The following is a 24,985-nucleotide window of genomic DNA, read 5'->3' on the forward strand; positions in this document are numbered from 1 at the left end:
CTTTTAAGCTCAAATTAGTTTTTATACATTTTAAATAAATCATTATTTTTACATTATAAAGGTTTTATATTTAATGGAAAAATGATTTTATGAAATTGATTGTTTTTAGTTTTTTAAATAAATCATTATTTTCACATTATAAATATTTCATATTTAATGGAAAAATGATTTTATGAAATTGGTTGTTTTTCAAAGTTTATGGTTTAATTGAAAGAATTTTGAATACTTTGAAATAAACAAGTATTGCTTGAAATTTTGGTAAATGACTTATTTGAAAAGTGTCATAGCATCTTTGGCAATATCATAATTTCAAAAAGTTTTGGGATTAACAAAATATTATTTAGAAATTCTGAAATTGGACTTATTTGTAAAGTTTCATAACGTTTTGGGCCGTAGTATAGTTTTGTAAAGTTTTGAGGTCAAACTATAATTTCAAAAAATAATGCACTGTGAGTAACGGCTAGTTTTTGAGTTCAAACTATATAAACTCAAAACCAATTCATTTTTGCAAATCCAAGCAAGCAAGAACAAGTGCACACAACATATATTGAGCTTCAACTTCTTGAATCATCATTCATTAAATCATCTTTGTTCTTCAATTTGTATATCCACTCTTAAAGAGAGATTCATTGTTGTGTTTTTCATTTCTCATCAAATTGTGAGAGTACAAGTGTGAAAAACACTTGGGGTGAAGAGATTGAAGATATAATCTCTTGTTGTAAAAGTTCATTGACACCTTGAAGTCAATTGTAAACGTTTGAAGTCTTAGAAAGGCTTGGATAGTGGAATCCTCAAGTTTGGATCGCTTGGAGGCGTGGACATAGGCGGGGATTGCCGAACCACGTAAAAATTCATGTGTTTGTTTCTCTTCTCCTTTACTCTTTAATTATTGTGCTTTTGTTGAACTTATTGCTTTCAATTTTTATTAAGACATTAGATTACTTGTTGTGTGAATTTGCTAGGATAATTTTTAAATTTCCAATTCACCCCCCCTCTTGGGTTGCAAACTTGTATTTTGAATTTTTTCAACTAGCAACTTATTTCAACCGCACAACATAAAACATCTTATTCCATCCACTACAAGAATTCTAAACTAGTCCTGAGTCTATTGCTTAGTCATTTGTGTACACTATTTGAAATGAAGTTGTGGGTTTGAGTTTTCATGTATTTATGGTTTTTTCGAAATCCACACAATAAAAACTAATGTGGGTAAGCAAATAAGAAGTGTAGGCCAACAACCTCATTAGGAAAGCACTGGCCATGGTAATGGTGTTTTAAGGTTTTAGGATTTTATGGGTGGGTAGAGAATGGTGCATTTTAGAAAGTGAGTGTCCATAGTATTGATATTTTATTAAATAAGAATATAATTTACTTATTTATATTAAATGTGTGTTTTTAAAATTTTTCCAAATGAACTACCAAACAGTTTCTTAATCTTAGACCAATGACCAGCACTCACTAACGTAAACTCCTGAGACCGGGAATTTGGTCTTCTTATGAGGACTTGGTTAACAGAGCACTGCAAATTATGCATTTAATTAATAAAATATTAATGGGCAGGGATCTAAATGATAATATCCCCATAATAAACGAAAACCATTCATAAATAGTAAAAAGGATTAAACAACGTCGTTTAAAAGCCCTATAAATTGTACAAAGACAAGCGGCTGCAAAACCCTTTAGCTTTTCTTCTCTTGAACCTCTCATCACACTAAGCAGTAGCCGACATAGACATCGAGGAGAGAAGACGGCTCGTATCTGGTAACTTAACAGCCCTTCTCTTCGTCATTCATTTAACTTTCTGTCGATGCAAAATGTATAAACCCTACTAACCTTGAATAGTACTTTTTTTTTTCTTTTTAATAGAAGAAGTCGTCATATGTATTAGATTGAAAACGAGTTCTATTTATTTATTTATTTTTGTTAGGCCGAACCTGTGATTGCTTGACTGATTGATGTCCGTTAATTGGTTTTCACTGTGTTAATTTGATAGTATGTTTTTGATTCTTCATGAATAAAATTATAAATTTTGTGCGTGAATTCTGTATACAACTATTATTTGTGTGCTCGAATTCAATATTACATTAACAGAGATGTATTGAACAAATATGATGTTCTGCCTGATTCCCAAATTATTATGATTATGATGATGACAACGATGATGATGATGATGATGATGACAACGATGATGATGATCATGATGATGATGATGATGATGATCATGATGACGACGACGATGATGATGATGACGACGACGATGATGATAACGACGATGACGATGATGATGACGATGACGATGATGATGATGATGATGATGATGATGATGATGACGATGATGATGATGACCATGATGACGACGATGATGACGATGATGATGATCCATAGAACCCAAATTAGCTCAACCATCATGGAAGGCCAATCTATCACTAGACCTCCATTTTTCGACGGAAATGATTATCCTTATTGGAAAATTAGGGACTGGTCGTTGAAACAAGACATCTGTGCTTTAGCAGCAAACTAAAGTCGCAAAGGGGCAGCTGATGTAAATAGCTGGTGATGCGAAGGGTAGATCAGGGATGAAACTTTAATTGGAGTTTGGTGATGGACGGATGTGATTGGTGATGAGTCAGGATTTTGTCTGTGGGACAGGTTTTGAATTGCGAAATTTGATGCGTTGGAGCACGTGTGAGAGTTGTCACTCGCTCCTTCTGCACTTCTTGCTTTTACTAATTGTGGCTTGATTATGGCTTAATGGGTACTTCCATAATTGCTTACCCAATCTTCAATTTTACAGCGAAGGTGTGTGTGTATATATACATATATAAATATATCTCTAAAGGCAAGTCAAAAAAAGGGAAAAATGCAAAATTGAGTTACTAATAAATATTCGTAATGCGCTTTTAAATATGCTCAGATTTTTTTTAATCTTTTTATCGGATAAATCTATAGAAATTTCCCCCCTTAAGATGAAGTCACAACGACTATCAAATAATCCGCACACCCACCCACCCCTGTTATGGCTTAATTTGACTCCTAGCTTCAATTAACTAAACACGGTTCAATTAAAAAAAAAATTGAAAAAACAAATATAAATGTTTGTAGGGTCCAACTATGATATCTATTTGTATCATATGTTACACTGCTAAATGATTAGAAAATCAAATAAAATAGATAAAATCTGATTATCTAATAATGCCTTCACAACCTTAACTTTAATGCAGAATTTAAATAATTTTAGAGTAATGATATAGTCAAAAACTCTTGTACAAACTTATTTTGTATAAATTGATGTGCCATAATAAAATTGGTTAAAATAAATATCTCTTGCCCCACATAATTTATTTATATTATTTTATGTTTTCATTCAACCAATGAATTGATGCCACATCATTTTGTATAAAATAAATTTGTATAAGAGTTTGTAGTTGTATCATCAATCATAATTTTAACATTTTTTCAAAGTAAAAATGTGTTAGATCAAGACTTTTTGCCGACAATCTTCAACTTAAGAGGAAGATATTTTGCAACAAAGGTTTTTCTATTCTGTAACTCATTGGCACATCAACCTTTATTTATGCTCTTGTGCTTCTTCTTCTTCTTCTTCTTACGACATTTGTATGTTATGTATGTTATGTATAATATACATCACTAAGAAGACAAGTCGGACAAGTGGGAAGAAGAATGGAATAAAGAAGCGCAATGATCTAACTAGATAAAGAAATTTCATCCATTCATTAATCTTACAACAGTTGTATGTTATGTATAATAGTCCTCATCGACTTTTCACTACGATCTTATTACCATGTGATAAATTTGTATCGAATGTAAGATACAACTATTCGAGGGTAGCACCTCTTCATTCCATACAATTATATCATAAAAAAAAACTTTAAAAATAACAGTTGTATAAATGTTATAACAGTTACACATTTGATTTTTTTTTTTACTCAATATCATCATCGTGGATCTTATTAAATTACATATGATATAACTTGTAGTAACCAATAAATAATTTTTTTATCTAGCTCAATTGTAGTTAGCCAAATAACTAATGCGTTATGGGAAACAACTCATAGGTTGATCGTTGATGTAAGTTACGTTTGTTGTAACTTAGTTGTTTCCCATTATTGTACCTTTCAATATATATATATATATATATATATATATATATATATATATATATATATATATATATATAATCAAATAAAAATATTTTCTTTTTAACAGAGCAAATATGCTACTAATAAATAAAAAAATACAAAATTTTAACACATTAACAAATAAAAAGATGTAATACAGTTAATGTAATAATGCAAATCAATGCGTTAAACGCATTGAATGTCAAAAGTTTGACAATAGCACTAATCTTTTAGTCTATTATTTATCCTCAAAATATTTGTCTAAACAATCTACAGTCTAAACCGTTGATAAAAAAACAGTGATCTAACTAGTGATGTATTAAAATCCAACAATAACTAATTTTTTTTTCTATGGCAACTTTTAAGTTACAGGATGAAAATAAAGATAAGAGTCGACAAAATTTTGTACATATTTTACAACGTTTGATTAGTGAAGTTTCAAAAATTGAATCAAGTCCAATCCGCTTAGAACCAAACGACGTCGTCCGTCAAAATTTCGTTGATCAACGCTCCATAAATTGTCTAATATAATTTCCTAAAGGATGAGGACTATGCCTGTTGAGTCTAGTCTAAACCCCAGCTCAAAACATTAAAAAATTTGACATTTTGCCCCTAAAAAGAGCATGGATGATCGTATTGGTGAATTGCCAGATGATATTTTGATAAGTATTTTATCTCGCTTAACAATTGATGAGGCAGCAAGAGCCAACGTTTTATCATACAGATGGCGATATTTATGGAGATCTTTCACTGGTTCTTTGGACTTTATCAACCCCTACTAAATTCGGCGCTTGGCAATTTTTTCTGATCCATTACAAATCTGAAGATAATTATTTCATTCCCGTGAAAAGGCGAAACTTTATAAATCTTGTTGATGCAATTTTGGGATTACTTCAAACTAAATATTTACAATAGTTAAGAATTTGTTGCCCCCTTAAGTCTGATTATGATGTTGATAGTTGGATTCATCAAAGGCTTGAGTTAGACTTTAATGAGTCAAAGAAAGGCGATCATGAGTTACATACTTTTTCACCATATTCAGATACTTCCAGCTTCAGTTCACTTATGTCCCTGCGTTTAACCGATGTTGATATACCTGAAGAGACTCTTCATTATTTGCTATATTACTGTCCGTTGCTTGGGGAGTTAAGGCCGAAGGTTACTGAGAGATTGATGCGTATTAGAGTCTCTGGCCGATCACTCTATTTGAAGTGCTTGGAGGTTCAATTTTTTAATGCCAGTTAAGCTAGAACAATCCATGTTAGTTGATCTACGCGCTTGTTGGTAGTTTTCTTCCACAATTAAGTACACTGAAAGTAAACCCGATGCCTGTTACTGTAAGTAGGTTCAATTTTATTCTTTTTATTTTTACATTACCCTCGTGCATTAGCCAATATGGAGACTTCTATGTATTTCTAAATTTCCTAATCTGAAGCATTTGGAAATGACTTTGGCTACAGCTGATCGAGATTGCTATCATCTCCATGTTGCTTTTTTGAAAGCATCTCCTTTATTTTAGGAATTCACGTTGAAGGTGGATGTTTCCCCTTCTTTTGATTTGAAATTTGAAATATTTGTTGTTTGAATTGCTGAACAATAAAATTTCACTTTTGATTCTGTGTGCACGTGTCTGGTTAAATGGTTTCCCCATAAGAGTGTTCCTATTTCATTTTCAAATCGCATATTTATGATACGAATGTGTTAATCCCTTGTCTGCTGTTATCCCATGCAGTGGAACCTTGTATATACGTACAAAACATCAAGGATGATCCTCATTTAAATCTTAGAGGAGTATCATTCATTGGGTTTGAGGGGCGTGAGGTAGATGTTGAGTTTCTGAAAGACTTGCTTGAGAATGCTGTGAGGTAGGAGAAGATGATCCTTGTAAATCACATTTTACGGGAAGTCCAATGTGTTGTGCGCGGAATGCGGAATTAAGCGCACCAAATAATTATAGAACAATAATGGACACAAAATTTATGTGGTTCGGTAATTAAACCTACATTCATGGGAGCAAGAGAAAAATAATCGTATTATTAACAAATTTGAGTAAAGAAATCTCACTTTTTCAGAACCCAAATACACCTAGTATTCTCACACACACTTTTCAATTGCTCACACTCTCAGAACTCTTAAAAGCTTATAAACTTATAAGCTTAACAATTTTGGGATAATTTAGAATGAAGAAATGGCTTCAATTTATAGGCTTTAAGCTTGCACTATTCCACCTAATCCCTCTGCAATTTGTCAATCTTCATCTCGGTCAATTTGACAAATTTTGCTAACTTTTCTATTTTTCTTCATTTGGTGCAAGATTGTCAAATGCCAAATATTTTACAGTTTGCAATTTGGTGCCGACTTTGAAAAACAAAAACAATACATGTGACTCACTTTTCTTTTTCAACCAAAACTCTTTGACTTTTCAACACAATGGTGTGGTCTTACAAGAGAAGTAAGGGTTACAAGTGTGGTAGGATGTGTGAAATTGAGTCGGCAGCGAAATTCCCTCATCTAGAACTTATGACGCCAGAAATCCTTGTGCCATTAACTGATCTATGCAATGTGTTATGCTAGATACCGAGACAAATACGAGATGCTGTAATTGATGTCTGCGAAATTGTTATCAGAAATAACTTCGATCAATTCTGTGATTAAAAACACCATGTTTGTGTACCCTATATTTTACTTTGTAAACCACCACACAAAGCAACCCAAAACCCGAGAGCTCCCCACTCAAACGATGGCGACCTTATCCACGTCATCATCGCCACCAGAACATTGCTGGAATCCTTGGCAACAACATGATGAAAGGCGCTGCTGCCTACATATGCAAGGAGCACCGGCTTAGCTAGCGAAGGGCTAACTTCGTGTAGAACCATGTATCTTTAGTTAATTAGATATAATTGTTTAACTTAAACAGTATTATACTATTATTTTATTCTTAATATCACGTTCTTCCAATTTTTTTTTTAATATTTTTATTTGTATGAATACTTGTTTTCTGAAAAAACAAGCAATAATGGTGGGAAAAGTGCCGAAGTCCCAAATAACGAATTCTAACTATGCCATTAGTGTGTTAGCAGTTATTTAATCTTTTAAGTTTTTTAATAGTAGGTTATAAAACACCATCGTATTGCGATGCAATTTAGAAGCTTTAACTCGTATTAACATTAATCAAGTAAGAGACTAATATTTTAATTAATTAAATGCAAATCACTTTCGCATATTATTTTTTTATTTTCCAATAATGTAATATTAGAGTATAGATTATAGAGGCGTTTGACCTAGAATTCGGTTGAGTGATTTCAAGCATTTTTATTTAATTAGTCACCCGTGTTTAAATCTTGGATGAGATAGGAGGTTATAAATTGATTAGAACTTTGTACACTCGTCAGTCTTTGCACTAGAACTTAGAATGAATTAGTTTGGCATTAATCTCATAGTTATCTAATTGAATTGTTTAACCAAAGCATGTTAATAGATTTGATTTTTAAGAAAAAAAAAATTAATGAAGTTATTGTTCATAAAATGATAAAATGACAAAGGTAATCCAATTAAAGTAGTTTTTTCACCGAAGATTTTACCAAATTTTTACTGTTAATCATTTCTTTCAACTTCCAAATGGATGTTCCAATATATCTTCTTGCTATTTCTTCCCCGTTACTAGATTTAATAAGTGTTCATGACGAATTACCAGAGCGTCGGGATAATTACTTTTTGCTTCCCTTTTTCTGCTGCAATATGTCTTCAATGATCGTAACACCGAGCACTTTCATGCTGTTGATCATGTCGTCGGAGATCATCATAGCGTTGTCTCTTATCAAGTCTACCAATTATAACCTCTTGAGACTGATGTCGGTAATTTGTGCAAATGTGCTCATTGTAGGTTTGTTCCCTTCGTTGGTATGGTCACTTAGTTGAGCGAAGCTCCTCTATGAGTTGTTGTACGAGCTATCATTTGTCGTTGAGAGCATATTCTAATTGTTCTTGCCACTAATGCATGTCCTCAAGTTAGAGGAGCTAATTCATTTTCAACTTGATCTCTGTCATCCTTGGGATTATTGGTGCCAACATCTTCAGAGGATCTAGAGGAACAGTGCCATTCAAGTCTTGAGTCACTATTATGAAGGAAATGGCGGAGGCCATAGGCATTTTGTGTTTCAAGAAATGAGGTTTTTTTTTTTCAACGTTCCCCATAGACGGTGTCAACTGTTGACACCAAAAATTCACATCATATACTGTTCACAGCTTAAATGTCTGTGCAAGTTCACATGATTCTGTTTGATAATATGCACATCAAAGACTCGACCATTCTTATGAAAAAGTCAAGGCAGCCGAAAAGAAGCCATAAGATTTAATTATCTAATAAATAAGACAAAATTCAGGCATAGAACTTCTAAGAAAATTGACCCATTTTGGTTTAGTACATGAATGAACTTCCCACCGGCCAGATCAGGATATAGGTTAAGTGAGAGTCAAATGAAGTTTAAAGAAACAGAATTTAATTAAAAGTCACCATGAAAAGACTAAGGAACGCGCTTGCCTTTTTTTTTTTAAAAAAAAAAAAAATCAACTTCCATGTTTTTTTCTTTTTCTTTTTATAATTCTCAAGGGAGACAAGAAAGATATGGAATCCTCATTTTCTCTTTTGAGGGCTCGAGGATAATACTTACCAATTCAATCAAATATCTTTCATTCTTTCGATTAATTATCTTATTTCTTGATCATTCTTATTTCATATAGGTTCCATTTATTTAAGGCCCTGTTCACAGAATAGCTCTTCCTTTTCATTGTTCTATAGCAGTTAGTTTTGGAACTAAGCGCAGAGTCCAGTGTTCTTGATTCTTCAAGCCATGTATGCCTATACCCTCTTTCAATATCTTTGTTTAGTCTATGTGTTGGGGACTCACTGAACTCGAGAAAAATATTACCTAGACCAAAAACGATAGTCTCCAGTTTTGACTAACTCAGCTCTGCTCTTTTTCGGTAGAAAAAATGGAGAAGCTTGTTGTGTGGTAAACATATTACTAATGCCAATGTGTCATCACAGAACAGTTTTAGTGTAAGGAATAATCATACAACAGTTGCCAGATACAAACAACATTATTCTTCTTTTAAGGGGATGATAAAGTGCTAGAATATTAAGATTACTTATCTTTGACATCCAGTATAAGAAACGGAGACTTGTCCATTTCTTGGACAATCATACAACAGTTGCCAGATACAAACAACATTATTCTTCTTTTAAGGGGGATGATAAAGTGCTAGAATATTAAGATTACTTATCTTTGACATCCAGTAGAAGAAATGGAGACTTGTCCAGATTCTGGCTTGTCCCCTCAACACTGCATACTTGAATAATGAACTTGAGAGTATCAGTGTTTGAAGGAATGATGAGGTTAGAAATGTAAAATGATTCAACTCGTGCCACCCCAAGATACTCTTGTGTTGACTCTACCCTTCCATCCAGACTTCCGACTGCCTGTTTTGCTGGTTTCCCAAGATAGATATTATATTGGGGGAATACAGAATCATTCCCGTCTTTTAGTTTCCAGATGATCTTAGCACTTAGTGTTTTAGTACCCTGAGAATCTGAAGCAAATTTAACATATTGTGCCTCAACGAGCCATGAACTAGACAGAGGGAAGTCTGAGTTCTGTCCACTAGTTTTAATAGAAATATCCCCAAGGATTGCAAAGTATTCTGCCGGAGTGTGAACTGATGCATTATCTTGAACATTTGATGTGGACTCTAGAGTCCGCCTGCTAGGCTCTGGCATGTAGCATACAGCACTGATTCCTGTTATTGCGTATCCATCCATTATAATTCTAGCTTCCCATGTGGCCCATTCTGTGGTAGTTTCTAGCATTTTAACTTGGCGTGGAACAATCAATTCACTGAATTTGGTTGAAGATTGGTCAATTCTACGGGATGCAAGAAGTACTGACTTTCTTTCTTTTCTGGCCGAAGAGAACTCGAGAAGGAGGCCAAGTAGAGAAGTTTCTTCTGATTTTACCTGCAATGGTGGTAATTCTCACAGTTAGTCTAGATGGAAGTAGAATTACACTGTGGATTATACTAAGGTAATTGGTGGGAAAAAGAAAAAGTAACTCAAAGTTCTTGCATGGATCCTAATGCCTGCTTGTGTACAGAATGTTCTAAGTTTCTAGTTTCAGAATGCAGGCATTGAATCAATCTCAGCACGAATGTTCTCATCAAATGGCCAGGTGAACGTAAGACATCAACATAGAACTTAAGTCTAGTATTAAAGCTAGTAATAATCATTTGAAATTGTGATTTTCCTTCTTGATCTATAAAGAAATAGCTTACAGAATATGTGATATAAACAGGAAAATTCCCCAACAGAAGCTCTGCCTGAAAAAGCCTTGCAATGAAACTGGCATTCTCTTCAAGAGTTCCTTTAAACGTTACATTCCCCCCTCCACTATACGATGCTTCCTTGAAACTACAATAGCAAATAAATGATTAGGTGAGGCAGAGCTTTGATGCACGGTATAGATCAATGGGTAAACTTCAATTAATCCCCTACTTAGAATGACAATCTTTAATCTACCCCCTTTTGCTGTTAAGAAGACAAAAAAATTCCTCAAGAAGCCCTCCATTTACCCTCATTTTCTGAACGAAAATGGGGGTAAATTGGGGTTTCACACTTTTGAGGGGTAAATTGAAGCTGGTTATTTTATTTGGGGATGAATTGAAGTTTACCCTAAACAAATTAATGAAAAATAGAGATTGTGAACGAGGAATGCACTGTTGAGGTAATGTATGATAGCTTAAGGAACTAACAGCAATCCCACCAAAACATGGAGATACTGATGTATTCTAATTCCATGCTTAGATCTAATTTTACTTTGGATGCTTTGCACTTGAGTTTTGATGGCAGGAAAAATAGAGCTGTGCAAGAGGTTGAGCAGACCATTTTTCATCCTTTGGGACAACATACTTTCTTATTCTCATGATAAGACCTATAATCTGATGTATCACAGAAAGATCAAAATTTATCAAATCAGATTACAGTACTTAATGGCTTAGACAACTTCCCATTACCCACATAAGAAAATGTATATCATGTGGCATACCATCCATGGAAATGGAAACTGTAAATCAGTTCAGATTTTACAAATATTAGGAGAAATATACGATCTTTAAAACTTACTCAACAAGGACTTGAATAGTATCTGGATTAGGGTCATCTTTAAACTCAAGCATAGGCTGCCACAAGCATAGGGGAAAGTTAAAGCGGATAAAGAGTTTGATGGCTAGAGCAACAACAGGTCATGTTTACGTAGAACATTTTCATTTCTGGAGTAGTATGAATATTATTATTGTCAATATGACCACAATTTTAAACTACAAAAAGTAACAACAAAAGAAACACAGGTCTAATCAGTGCTTACCTGAAAGCCTTGGGAAGAAATGTTATTCCACGGACTGTCTAACATTTGCTCACCCTCAAGAGAAATATGTAAACCATGACCCTGAACAATGTTGTGATGGTCAATATCCTATGAACTGGCATCTTATGAGCAGCAATTGACTGGTGCCCAGCATTAAGGTTTTAAATACAAGAACAGAGTATGAAATTTCACATCGTTGCTACCTGATCAAAATTTGAGTAGAATGGTAATACTTTGGGGTAATTTTGTAGAATTCCCCATGACTTTTCAACAAGGGACCACCAACTGCAGAAACGAAGGTATATGAAAATGAAGCTTACCAAACAATTGTATAGATATTAGAGGAAACTATCTCAACAATGAAAGTAAGAGTTACACTGCTATAGATGAGCAGCATTGGAAAGATCTTCAAATAATTGAAGTAGTAAAACAGAACATAAATCATAATCCGGGACAGGTACAGGTAAGAGGAACCCAAGTATCATTGAAAGAATTCAGCAAATTTTGAAAATTTGTTCAGGTTTAACACTAAAAGATATGAAAATCTGTTGCTATGAGGAAAAAGAGGAAAGTTTTGAAGACGAGAATAAGTTCAGAAGTGAATAGTGACATTTTTCAGCTATTTATGCTCCTAAGAAAAGGGTCCATATGGCGTCCCAGATGAGTGCTGTTCCCACCTATGTGAAATACAGTAAACAGGGTATACTGATAGTAGCAAAAATACATAGCAGCTGTGTGTGTATGTGCGCAGAACTTCCACATTCATGGAATTTCACAAAGGATAGGAGGATTACTGATTTTGAGCAGTCTGAAAGTCAGGTGACTGCTTAGTCTCATAGATCCATCCAGGAGCAAATATGGCAGCTGACACATCATCCTTCTTTATCACATCCAGAGCGACATTTGTCTGATTTACAAAGAATATAGTTACGAAAGAAAACTTTCCACACTTCAAAAAATTCAAACTACCAGAACTTTTACATAACTCTGTTTTACATAATAATATCTGGCATCATGATGTGAATATACTTTAAAACATGTCTAGTAAGTAAAGACTCAAAAGTACATATTACATGGGAGTTGAAGATAATTTCACAACCAATAAATGAAATACGTCGAAGTATGCTACTTCAACAAGAAAAACAATCAAACAGGTAATCTTAATTTGGTTTGACAGAAAGATGAGCTAATTTATCTTGCTTACCGAACTAGTATGTCACCACAAGTGGGTAGAAGAGACTTTTTTTTTTTTAAAAAAAAGAAAAAATTCATAGAAGCGACTTAGACGATGGAAAAATTCAAACTTCTCCTAATAGGGTCCACATTGAATGAAATCAATTGGAAGATTAGATATAATATAATATAGAATTAAAACGTAGACTGTAAGAAACTTTTAAAATGAAGATTCACAAATCTCATAAAGTTAACAGGTCACGTACATGCCATTGTCCACCTCCAAAAGTGTTCCTTCCAAATACATCTATTCCCATGTAGACATCAAACTTCCTATCACCTGCAACAGCTGCTGAAAGCTTTGGATAGTCTTCCTACGAGGCACCCAAGAATTATTGAATACAAGAACCCACCATTAAGTTCCATACAAGGGGTAAAGATAAGGGCTTACCTCCCATTTATAGTCTACAAATATGCCGTCACAAATATCAAAGAAAGGTTTATTTTTTTCATTCAGTTGATCTTGCCATTCAAGTTTCCCATCAATTGTAACACTGTCATACCTGCAAAAACAATATTAATCGATAAAATATAAATTTAAGACAAATTACTACAGCACAAAATTCAAGAGAACGTAGCATATCCTAATGCTCACACTCACCAGATAACCAAAGATCCAGGCACTGAGGAGTGCATAGTTTGAGTTAAATGGCTGACAAATTCTTTCAAGTTAGGGATTTGATCTACATCCAGTTTAACCTCCATGTTAAGCTGCAAGTAACAGTTCCCATATCAACAACTGGAAGGGAATGCACAGATGACACTCTATGTAGTACTTAAAACTGAAAAAAGCTAGAATAAAATCGAAAAGTCAGAGATTTAATAAAACCTATACCAGCCACCCTTCAAAGCCCAAAGCAACCGCAAGCTCTGCCAAGCGCTCAGCATAAGTATGAGCAGACTCCTTTGTAGATAGCAATTCAGTGGCAATAACTTTTCCTTCATCCCCTTCTGTGATGAAAGTCCCTAAAACCTATTATTCCATGAGCACAAGAGAAATATCATCATATACAATTAAAATTCCTCAAGTCATTCACTTACCACTCTCATGGATTGAGAATAAAGTACACCATCAATATTCAAAATGTCAAGCTACCAAAGGAATAAAAAATAAAAGGCAAATCATGGTCTATAATAATAATTCAAAAAAAACTCCCAATTGGATAGCCTTGCACCACCATGTCGTAATCATATCATAGATACCATCTAGACATTTTGAGCTTACACTGCACCAACTTTAAAGCATAGTACTTGCCCTCCGAAAAAATTTCTGCTCAGTCTCTATAATTATTGTTATAACAGCTATGGTCATTTCCCATAATTGATCAATCTTTCATTCAAGAATTTAACCCCCCACCCCCTACTCACACACAAACTCGCAGAAAAAAGGAAAATCGTCTTGATGTGTACATTGTCGTTGAACATATTATATTAAAAGATCATTAATAAAGTTGAATAAAGAAAAAGCAAACACTACAAAGAGTAAAAGCTTATATGAGGTTTTTATCCACAATCAATCATTTCCTCCCTTAAACTCCATACACTACAAACAGTTAAACAAACACAAAATTAAAATCAAGAAGCAAAGAAAACAAAAGCAAAACATAAAAGGCATGTCTTTTAATTTTCAACTAACTAAGCACTTATTGTTCAAGAACGAAATATAAATTAAAAAAAAGAAAAAGAAAAAGAAATTGCACTACCTTAACGCCATGTCTGTGAGCAGTGTTAGTCCAACAAGGAGGAGGCAAAGTGACCAAACTATGAGAAAAATAAACAAAAACATCCATCAAATGCCAATGCCAAATAGCGTAGGCGTCGGCATTGGTCCCACCTTGGACCCACTTATCATCCACGTAGCCACCTTGCATGTCATGGCAAACCAAAATCCTCGGCCTGGCAGGTAGAGTTGGAGACGCACCGTTCAGAGGATGAAGAGGAACAGTCGACTTATTAAAAGGGTAGTGAAAGGAGTCAAAGTAAGCGCGAGAGTGAAGATCTTGGAGGGTTTTAATGGGGTAAGAGATGGGAATCGACGGCTGCAATGGGTCGAACGGAGGAGGATCGACGGCTGAGGAGTCGTCGTTGGAATTGGACATGGTGATGAAGAGAACGAGGGAGTGGAGAGTTTTTTTAAGTGAGAGGAGGGAGTTGCGGAGAGTTTTTAGAGTTTTACGATTGATGTAAGTCCGAAGAAGATGATGAAGTATTCTTATTATTAAGATACATGGGACGACGACGAAGACGAAGACGAAGACGAAGACGAAGGTCAAGTCTTGACAGTGAGTTTGGAACATGGCAGGAAGCTTCGCTTTTGCTGTGCCTTTAAATGCTTTTGTTGACTTCGTTCTTGGTCTTCTTCATCGCTTACAGTCAGTCGGTCAGTCAGTCGACTGTACATCAACAACTATTCTACAAATGCTGGTGAAGAAAAAATTGAAGCTTGAGATTAATCAGACATCTTCACCATTATAGAAGCATATTTCTTTTATCCATCTCTCTGTTACGATTAAGTTCCGTAAATTTTACCAACAATCACAAGCAAGAGCAAGTAAGCCAAGATATTTCTGGAAATTCGGATCCAATCAGTTTCATTTGTACCGGTTGCTTTATAGCTAATGGCATAATTTATTCAACTGAATATAACAAAATCAAATATGAAATTACTAATTTTTAAGAAATGCACGGGCAACTCCCGTGAGAGCCGGTTCTTCAAATCTACAAATTTATTTAAATACTTTTGTATCGAGTGCCAATGAGGCAAGAAATTTCTCCGAGGTCTGACAGAACACCAATAATGCATATCATTAGAGGAAAATAATAACAAATCAACAGCTGAATCTTACAAGTTGCTTAGGCCCCCCAAAGAGACTAAAACTGGGGGGAGTAGCTTTCTTCATTGAGGCCTGACAACACCCAATCACCATCAAAACTTGCAGAATCGTGATCTGCATAATGCACTTTATAGCAACTCTTCTGTCCCGGTCATCTTTGCAAATTCACTTTCCTCTATACTCCCCTTTTTTAGCTTTTTTAGTAGACGGTAATCCCGAGCCAGCTCATCTTCATCTTCGATTGCCTGGGTAGCACGTCTCTGTTTTGCTGTTTTCTTCCTCATCACAGTAGTTGCAGCATCTGAGGCCTTGTTCGGTTTCTGTCGTTTTGGTTCTTGCTGCTGTGCCTCTTTCTTTGCTTGCAAATTCTTCTTCCTTTGTTTCTCACGTGATTTACCCTGATTTAATATAGTTATCAGCTATGATCACAGGCTTACACAGATCTTAAAAAAATAAATAATTCCATCAATGCTGCATATGTGAAAAAGCATAAATGATAAGAGGAATGTGATGTTGGATGATTCTTATACAAAAATCATAAGGTTTCCCATCATTTTCCTTTCAATACTGAAAAAAGAGGCAAAAGAAATTCAGCTAATTGTGCGGCGTGTTTTCCTTGGAAACAAAAAAGGTTTTGAACAATGGTCTGTCTGAACTTGGTTGAAAAAATAAATTTATCTTTTAAAAATATTGAAAGAAGTCAATATCTTGCTAAATGAAAAAGAAGACTGCTTGTGAAGTGAAAGCATTTAAGACATTCACATATCGAATATGGGGTTTCTTCCTCTATGATGACTTCCATGTCAATTGTCAATGCAAACTACGAGGCTCTTTGATTCTATTTAATCAACAAATTTTGATAACAGATTGTTAGTTCTTACTTGTACTTGATGTCCTCCAACTTGATGTCTTTAACTGGGACGAAACCCTTGGTGGAAAGAGAATGGATTTTTACCTCAGACATTGAAGGAAGTTGTAGTAAGCCATAACCCATAGCCAATTTCCCGACCTCAAGTTCTTTCCACCTATATAATATGATAGATAAAAAACATTATAACGAAACAATAAAAAATGCAGAGAGAAATTATGGATTGAAGGCAGCAGTCACCTGAAGATATAGGAGCAGTGATGCTCTTTATATGCATGTATATAAGAAACAAATGCTCTGAGACCTTTCTCCATGACATCGCGGTCTTTTTTTGCTGCAGATCGAATCTGAAACAAGTTTTGATACTATGTTGGATCAACCATTTTCTTCTCACCACACACCGGAATACATAGAACAAATTGCCAAAACCAAAAACAATGGAAGAGAATAAGATAGAAATCATGATCACCTCAGGAACTACATCAGAAGCATCATCAGACCATTTCCTCTCTTGAAGAGGAACCCGACTTATCCGCAGGAATTCTACATAAGCTTCCTCCTGAACAAGTATAATTAAATTAATTTCCCTAGAAATTTTTCTTTAACAAGAATAGTACATGATAAGGGAGTCAGTATGCGGGTGAAAGACACCTTGGGTGATAGGAAAACAATGGAGCTCCCTTGTCTACCCAACCTAGCAGTTCGACCAACTCTGTGAACGAAAACATTTGGATCTTGAGGGGGATCATACTGCAAGATAACAAACACATTAACCACCACACATAAAGTAACACGGATAATGACTGGTCTACTTTTCTCCAATTTACAAAGTCACCTGCACTATACAATCAACACCAGGAATGTCAAGTCCACGTGCAGCAACATCCGTACATAGAAGAATGCCACTGGAAAGAGATGTAAATGAAGCTAATGCTTTCTCCCAAGCAGTCTAGTTGCAATGAAAATAAATCAAAATAAGTGATAATATACACCAGCCGACTTCTGAAATTATAATCTAAGATTCTGAGGATATTTCATAACTAATATCCTACCTGCTTCATCTTTCCATGAAGAGGAATCAAAGAGAGACTCTTCAAAACAGCCAGATGTGGAAGAACAACTCCCCAGTAGTCAACACAAGCACAAGCCATGAAATATCTGAAGAAATACATTAATCCTATTTTGAAATTATGATAAATCATAGGCCATTAACTACAAAAAGATAGCTTCATCCATCCTCTGAGAAATTTCCATGCTGAACGTACATTATAATCTTTTTAGACTTGTTCTTTATAAGCAGATCAACAAGTTGTGATGGTTTCTTATCTGATTCACATTCCAAATACTGCAGAATCAAAGGAGAAATTAATTCAGAATAAATGCAGAACTTACAAAGACTGTTAATGTTCAAATCATAACAAAGGGTTACTATTTTTGTCAAATTAGGGGGAAAAATCCAATTAGTCTGAAATGACATCAAACATGAATATTCAGCACAACCCAGAGTTTTCTTTATGGCTTTGAAGAAGAAGATAAAAAATTAATTCAAGTGACTTCCAGGTTTGATACATGTCTTCCAGGATCTAATATGTCAAATTAAAATTCCAAAAATCATCATTTGAATTTATTTTGTTTCAATTCTGTTTAACCACATGCAACGTAAATTGCAACCAAAATATATTCACACGCAACACCTCAAGATGAAGGCCTAAAGGTGTTTTTGAAGAGGCTAGTTGCTGGGATGATGCCTATGCATGATGTGATTTTGATTCTGCTCGCACTTCAATCCTCACAGGATTCCTCAGCCCTGCTTTGGATAGCTCTTCAACTGCCTCAGTTTGCGTAGCTGAAAAAAGGCCAGTTCTACGAAGTTTAGGCAGGCGAGATATGACGTAACTGATCTGTTTCTGGAATCCCATATCCAAGAGCCTGTCAGCCTCATCTAGAACCAAAATCTGCACAACCAACAAGATGAAGCCATAAGGTCACCAAAGTACAAGATCCAAGTATTATATTTGAGAAAAATTATTCAAAAATTACGTTCTAAATTAGTGCATTCTTCAGTCATAATCTCATTAAACATCTGTCATTTGTCCAGTTGTCTTCATTAAACAAATCCAGAGGCTACTGCCCTACAAAGGCTACAAGGAATTTTAGCTGATCCATGCACTCATTGTGCATTGTCAACTGACAAACTATAAATTCAGCAACATGGATTATAAGTACTCTAGATAATCACTAACAACAAAAACGAGGTGTGAATTGAAGCCAAGATTTCCATAAAATAGCAAAGACAATGAAGATCATCAATCTCTATCCAAACCAAGATTAGAAATTAATACACTATAGAGAATCAACCATCCAAGCAACTACCTCAAGGTTCCGAAAATCCAAGACATCCATACGTTCCATTATATCATATAGCCTCCCAGGTGTTCCGATCAACAAATTTGCTCCTTCCTCCTCTATTTTCTTCACATCTGCTTTCACCACCACACCTCCCACAAGAAGCATAGACTTAACATCTGGTAAAGTTGAGATGAACGGCTGTGCAACATGGTATATTTGCGATGATAGCTCCCTAGTTGGTGAGATAATCATCCCCATTATCTGCACTCAATTCAAAAACTAATTTATCAACATAAGTAATCACTAAAAGCGAATGCAATTCACTGGATACATAATAAAATTGCCAGTGCAATGCAGTCAATTTATTTAGAATCAACTACAACTAGAGGTAAAAACTATTCAAGTACTTGGAAGAACTATTGACTATTTTCTAGTGCGGTGCTAAGAGAAGCAAAAGTGCTCACGCAAAGTGCTTTTCAAAGAATCAGGAAGTGTTTTTGTAGAAAATTTAACTGTGAAAGAGCTTCATATGCATTTTTTTGGGTAAAAAGTAATTAAAAAAAAGCTATTTGAGCTCATTGAGTTCATTTAAATATAAATTTCTATGTTTTAATTTAATTTTCCTGAAGCTTCTAGGCAGCCAAACACAAGTGAGAAAATCTTTTGGACCTGGTGGGGTTTCCGAGCAGAAGAGGCACGGCGGAGGATCTCCACTAAAGGGACGACAAAAGCTAGGGTTTTTCCAGAGCCGGTGGCGGCGTCCACGGCTACGTCCTTGTAGCTGCATAACAAAGGGATTGTGGCGGCTTGAACAGGCGTGCAAAACTCAAAGCCGGCTTCAGCTAAGGCTTCGAGAACTCGCTCGGAAAGCGGCGGCTTCAAATCGGAAAAGCGAGTTTCTGTTAACGCTTTGTTCGGGTTGGACTCCATTCTAACGGTTCAAGGGGAGCGCGGATTCGGAGTCATTTAGCACCGATAGATACCTACTGAAAACATATCAAATCAGTCCTCATTTTTATATTTATTTCTTGATGAATAACACAATTTTGGTAAGGTTTCGAGGTGGAGGTAGTGGGCCTTTTATACCGTAAAACATGATAATCGTTAGACCATGTCAGCATAGTAGTAAATATAAATTTAATATTTATTTCTACTTTACTGTAGAGTAGGTAGTTTTCTATGATTGAAAGAGGTAAAAATTAAAAATATAATCCTATTATCTAATAATGTAGTATAACTTCAATAAATTAATAAATGCTTTTTATTTTTTTTGCAGATTCACGGATTTTCAGAAGTAGATCCATATCCAATCTACTGATTGCGGATGATCAAAATTTTAATCCAATCTAATCCACCAATCCACGAATCAGATTTTTACGGATCAGACGAATTGAGCGGATCGGATAGAATTGTGAACAACCCTAATAAAAAGCATGGTAGAGCAAATAAAAAGTGTAGGCCAACAACCTCATTATGAAAACACTGGCCATGGCAATGGTGCATTTTAGAAAGTAACGGCTGCTGAGCTTTTTGTTTTGCAAGAGAGAAGCTTGACGCTGATTTGGGCGCTTTCTTATGAGGAGCTTCGTGCTTATATGTAATGTGAGCAGATTTACTTTAATATGTTTCTTTTGAGTTTTGGCAAACTTTTGATGTATTATCAATAACTATAACTTGTTTTTAAGTGAGTGTCCATAGTATTGATATTTTATTAAATAAGAATACACTTTACTTATTTATATTAAATGTGTGTTTTTAAAATTTTTCCAAATGAACTATCTAACAGTTTCTTAGTCTTAGGGCCAGTTTGGGAATGCTGTAGCTTTTAAAATAATTGTTGTTAGCTGTGCTGTAGAAATAATCAGCTGTGAAGAGAATCAGTTAAGTGTTTGGTAAATTTTGTTTCAAGAAGTACTGCGAGTTTTGAAAGCAGTTATGGACGTTTGGTAAATTTTACTGTTAAACTGCTGAGAGAAAATAAATGACTAAAATATCCATAATATAAGATAAAATTTACTTATATATATAAAAACATGTACATATAATATTTTTACTTGTGTATTATAATAATTTTTACTAAAAATAAAATTTATAATATATTTATTTTTTTTAAATAATTGATAATTAGATTAATAATATAGTGAAATAAATTTAATAATAATTCGACCAATAAATTGATATTAATAAATTTATATTTATGAATTATAATACAAATTTTTTTATAAATTATTTTGTTTCCAATTTGAATAAAGATAATTTTGGATTTAAGTAATAATTTTAAGGATATTTATGGAATTGTATTAAATGATAAAATTGATTTTCAAAATCACAATCTAAAAGCTACTCCTTCTCGTCTTTTCAAAATCAGCTGTAGGAGAAGCTGATTTTGACAAAAGTAATTTTGATTTTTTTTTACCAAACACTAAAATTAGCTTTTAGAGTTTCAAAATCACTTTTAGGTCTCCTAAAAGCAATCTCAAACGGGCCCTTAGACCAATGACTAGGGATGGCAGTTTAACTCGGACCCGGCCCGGACCCGGATGAACCCGGAAAATCCGGGCCAGGTTGAACCCGTATCGGATTGTAAAAAATTCGGTATCCGGAATGAATTTTAGTAACCCGGATATATCCGGGTCCGGTTCCAGGTTTGAGTTAACCCGTATATCCGGAACCCGGACACGGATATCTTATTTTAATATTATTTTTTTAATTATATTAATTAATTAATATAAATACAAACAACAAAAAAAAGAAACCTAATTTTATCTATTCCTCTTTCTCGTATCGCAGCTGCCGCCTGCTGCAGGAAAAGTGCCTATTCATCATCATCGGTCTAGGCTGCTGCCGTCGCAAGCTCGGGTTCGCCACCGTCGTCGACGCCTTGCGTCTTCTCTCTTCTCTCAGATCGCTCGCAATTCGACCTCAACGCCGCTCCTTCATTCGGTTTGCCCCGCTCTCTGTCTCTCTTAAACTCCATTCGTTTACATTCGATTTGGCCGCAGGAGACCAAATGGCTTGATTAATCTTTAACTAATCCATGGATCTTCCTTCACTTCTTTCGCAACCAAACAGGGGCTTTACCTTGGATTAAGGTGCTAATTATTTTTGCTTTGTCACATCATGCAGGACAAGAAAGTCGTCGCTTTCAAGACATCAAGCCCGCTGCTTGCAGGTTTCATAGAAAATGGAGAAATATTTGTGTTTGTTTTATTAATTGAAATATTGAAATTTATGGATTTATATTATTGGATGTGTTGTTGCTTAGAATTTTGTATTGTTTATGGATGATTTACAATCCGGATGTGTTATTGATTGGATATGTATTAAGATTTTACTTTTAGAATTTTAGAAACTGATTCATTGATCCGGGTTCAAAACCCGGAATCCGGAAACCCGGATTGTTCCGGGTTGAACCCGGTCCGGACCCGGATGAAAAAATCGGGTTTTAATCCGGGTCCGGGAAGAAGAAAATGGTGTCCGGGTCCGGAACCGGGAAGGCCAAACCCGGACCCGGACCCGGATTTTGTCATCCCTAACCAGCACTGGCTGACGTAAACGCCTCAGACTGGGAATTTGGTCTTCTCAGGACTTGGTTAACAGAGCACTGCAAATTATGTATTTAATTAATAAAATATTAATAGTTAGGGATCTAAATGATAATATCCCTTTAACATATGAAAGGATTAAACAACGTAGCCCTAAAAATTGTACAAAGACAGCTGCAAAACCGTTTAGCTTTTCTTCTCTTGAACCTCTCATCACAGTCACACTAAGCTCTAGCCGACATAGAGATCAGGGAGAGAAGACAGCTCGTATCTGGTAATTTACAGCCCTCCTCTTCTTCATTCATTTAAGTTTCTGTCGGTGCAAAATGTATGAACCCTAGTAACCTTGAATCGTATTCATTTTTTTTTCTTTTTAATAAAAGAAGTCGTCAGATGTATTAGATTGAAAACGAGGGTTTCTATTTGTTTATTTATTTATTTTTGTTAGGCCGAACCTGTGATTGCTTGAGTGATTGATGTCCGTTAATTGGTTTTCACTGTATTAATTTGATAGTATGTTTATGATTCTTCATGAATAAAATTTTAAACTTTGTGCGTGAATTCTGTATATAGCTATTAATTGTTTGCTCGAATTCAATATTACATTAACAGAGATGTATTGAACAAATATGATGTTCTGCCTGATTCCCAAATTATTATTATTATTTTTAATTTTAGTTTGAAGTTACATTTTGTGGGCTTTTTCTATTGTTTATAATAGGAAAGAATTTGATTAACATTAGTCTTTTAAAGGTTGGTGTTCTTGCTCGCTTCTTGTTCGTTTTCTTGCAAGGTTGAATGTTCTAAATATGAAAATTAAATCAATGAGTTATGGAAGGTTTTCTGGTAGTAACTTGCTGATGTTTCTATGTAACTCCTATCTGTTAAATTTTCTGTGGAGCAGATCTTGTGGTTGTTCACAATGCAGACTTCCATGGACATTGAAACAGTTCCATCTCAACTGCAAAATGAATCCGGGTCTCTGCCACCAAAGCCCCTGTTTGGGCCATTGAAGGCTCATGAAATGTCTGGTGGTCGAGTTCAGTTTCGGAAGGTCAATGTTACACCTCATCGGTACTCGCCTCTCAAGAAAATATGGATGGAAATATACACTCCAATTTATGAGCAGATGAAGATTGACATCCGTATGAACCTCAAGGCTCGTAGGGTTGAATTGAAGACTAGAGCAGACACACCCGACATAAGTAATCTACAGAAGTGTGCGGATTTTGTTCATGCATTCATGCTTGGTTTTGATGTTATCGATGCCATTGCACTTTTGCGTTTGGATGAGCTGTATATAGAATCTTTTGAGATCAAGGATGTTAAGACACTAAGAGGTGAGCATTTGTCACGTGCCATAGGAAGATTATCTGGTAAAGGTGGCAAAACAAAGTTTGCTATCGAGAATGCCACAAAAACAAGGATTGTGATTGCAGATTCGAAAATTCACATACTAGGATCCTTTGCCAATATTAAAATTGCAAGGGATTCCCTTTGTAGTCTCATCTTAGGATCTCCTGCTGGAAAGGTGTATTCAAAACTTAGAGCAGTGACTGCCAGATTGGCAGAAAGGTTTTGATCATTCTTATTTTTTGTTGTGCATGCAAGGTTTCTCTATGGTGAGTATATCTATGACAGTGTAACCTGGTGGTTAGGATTTTGTCCGTCAAAGTATCAACCAAGTAACGTTAAATCATAGTAGTATTATCATTACAAGTTTTTATTATATTTTGTATGTTTGAATTTGTTTTGTGTATCAATTATCTTTCTGTGCTGGTGGATTCACTTTTTTCCATGTCAAACACTTATTGTTATTGTGTAGAAGGGATTATCAGTTATCAAATAGACGGTGACAATTTGGGTTTCTAAGAACACTTATTGCTAGCAGCATTTTATTATGACTTATTGCATTCTGTTATTGACTTATTGCGCAAGTATATTAAGCTACTGATCAGATAATTTTTATTTTCAAAAGGATGTGGCAAGTCATTTAACCTAGATAATTTTTATTTCCTATGTTCAAGTTGGAATTTTTTTAAATTGTGCCGACTTGGTTTTGGTGTTTGGTTCATAGAAGCTTCTGGAGGGAAAATTAAAAGATTTTCCAAGTGCTGTTAATTAAATCATACTTGATTATAAGCTAAAAATTTTGTGCATGGTTGGCGTCATCGCATTTCTTAATTAGTGCTTACACAATCTTTCGGCCGCCCGCATATTTGACAACTTGAAATTTCTCTCCGTCTTTGGAAATCTAAGATTTTATAAAAAGTTTTTATTCTTTTGGGCATAAAACATGGAAGCCAAGACAAGATTTTACAACTTTAAAAGTTTATCTCAAGCTAGATCGACCCAGGTTTTTCGTATTTATCGCCCATGGTTTTGGTGCAAGAAATTTTCTCAGCCACTATTCTTCTAGCATGTTATAAGGTGAAGCTTTACACCCATTTTTGTCTACTATTTCCTCTTTCCTTTAGTTTGATAGTTAGATTATATAAATTATCATTTTTCAATAGGGATGGTAAAAAATCTTAGGTCAGTCCGTCTATTTTCACGGGCTTTAGCTGGAGCCTTCTACATTAGAGGTTCAATAAGGATT

The 24,985-nt window shown here is 34.9% G+C and overlaps 2 protein-coding genes and 1 pseudogene across 4 annotated transcripts; 1 reads left to right on the forward strand and 2 right to left on the reverse strand.

Moving 5' to 3' along the window:
- Positions 1-1,652: 1,652 nt before the first annotated feature.
- LOC102614183 (uncharacterized) lies at positions 1,653-24,263 on the forward strand. 3 transcript variants are annotated; one of them, XM_052439490.1, is made up of 3 exons: positions 21,632-21,784; positions 21,968-22,013; positions 23,291-24,263. In XM_052439490.1, exon 3 carries the CDS (start codon positions 23,309-23,311, stop codon positions 23,966-23,968), a length of 660 nt encoding a protein of 219 aa, XP_052295450.1. In that variant the 5' UTR covers positions 21,632-21,784; positions 21,968-22,013; positions 23,291-23,308; the 3' UTR covers positions 23,969-24,263. The 3 variants fall into 3 exon arrangements, with proteins under 3 accessions (XP_006486260.1, XP_052295450.1, XP_006486258.1); XM_006486197.4 differs by lacking the exons at positions 21,632-21,784; positions 21,968-22,013 and adding an exon at positions 1,653-1,761; XM_006486195.4 differs by lacking the exons at positions 21,632-21,784; positions 21,968-22,013 and adding an exon at positions 22,503-22,660.
- LOC102613586 (cytosolic endo-beta-N-acetylglucosaminidase 1-like) lies at positions 9,232-15,294 on the reverse strand. The gene is made up of 11 exons (XM_052439488.1): positions 14,494-15,294; positions 13,626-13,763; positions 13,392-13,501; positions 13,182-13,293; positions 12,997-13,104; positions 12,352-12,464; positions 11,761-11,842; positions 11,558-11,638; positions 11,317-11,372; positions 10,470-10,605; positions 9,232-10,155 (listed from the first exon to the last, which is right to left on the reverse strand). Exons 1-11 carry the CDS (start codon positions 15,085-15,087, stop codon positions 9,418-9,420), a joined length of 2,268 nt encoding a protein of 755 aa, XP_052295448.1. The 5' UTR covers positions 15,088-15,294; the 3' UTR covers positions 9,232-9,417.
- LOC102613883 (DEAD-box ATP-dependent RNA helicase 18-like) lies at positions 15,499-19,895 on the reverse strand (annotated as a pseudogene).
- Positions 24,264-24,985: the final 722 nt, after the last annotated feature.

The sequence above is a fragment of the Citrus sinensis genome, chromosome 4 (genome assembly GCF_022201045.2).
Source record: "Citrus sinensis cultivar Valencia sweet orange chromosome 4, DVS_A1.0, whole genome shotgun sequence".
NCBI classification, from domain to species: domain Eukaryota; kingdom Viridiplantae; phylum Streptophyta; class Magnoliopsida; order Sapindales; family Rutaceae; genus Citrus; species Citrus sinensis.

Excerpts from the sequence above, each read along its gene's own strand:
- LOC102613586 (XM_052439488.1), bottom strand. The coding sequence starts at position 15,087 with ATGTTCCAAACTCACTGTCAAGACTTGACCTTCGTCTTCGTCTTCGTC. Across the intron at positions 11,843-12,351 it reads TTTCAGACTGCTCAAAATCA|TTGGTGGTCCCTTGTTGAAA; the intron begins GTAATCCTCCTA and ends TCGTTTCTGCAG. Across the intron at positions 10,156-10,469 it reads CTGTTTATATCACATATTCT|GTAAAATCAGAAGAAACTTC; the intron begins GTAAGCTATTTC and ends CCACCATTGCAG.
- LOC102614183 (XM_006486197.4), top strand. The coding sequence starts at position 23,309 with ATGCAGACTTCCATGGACATTGAAACAGTTCCATCTCAACTGCAAAAT.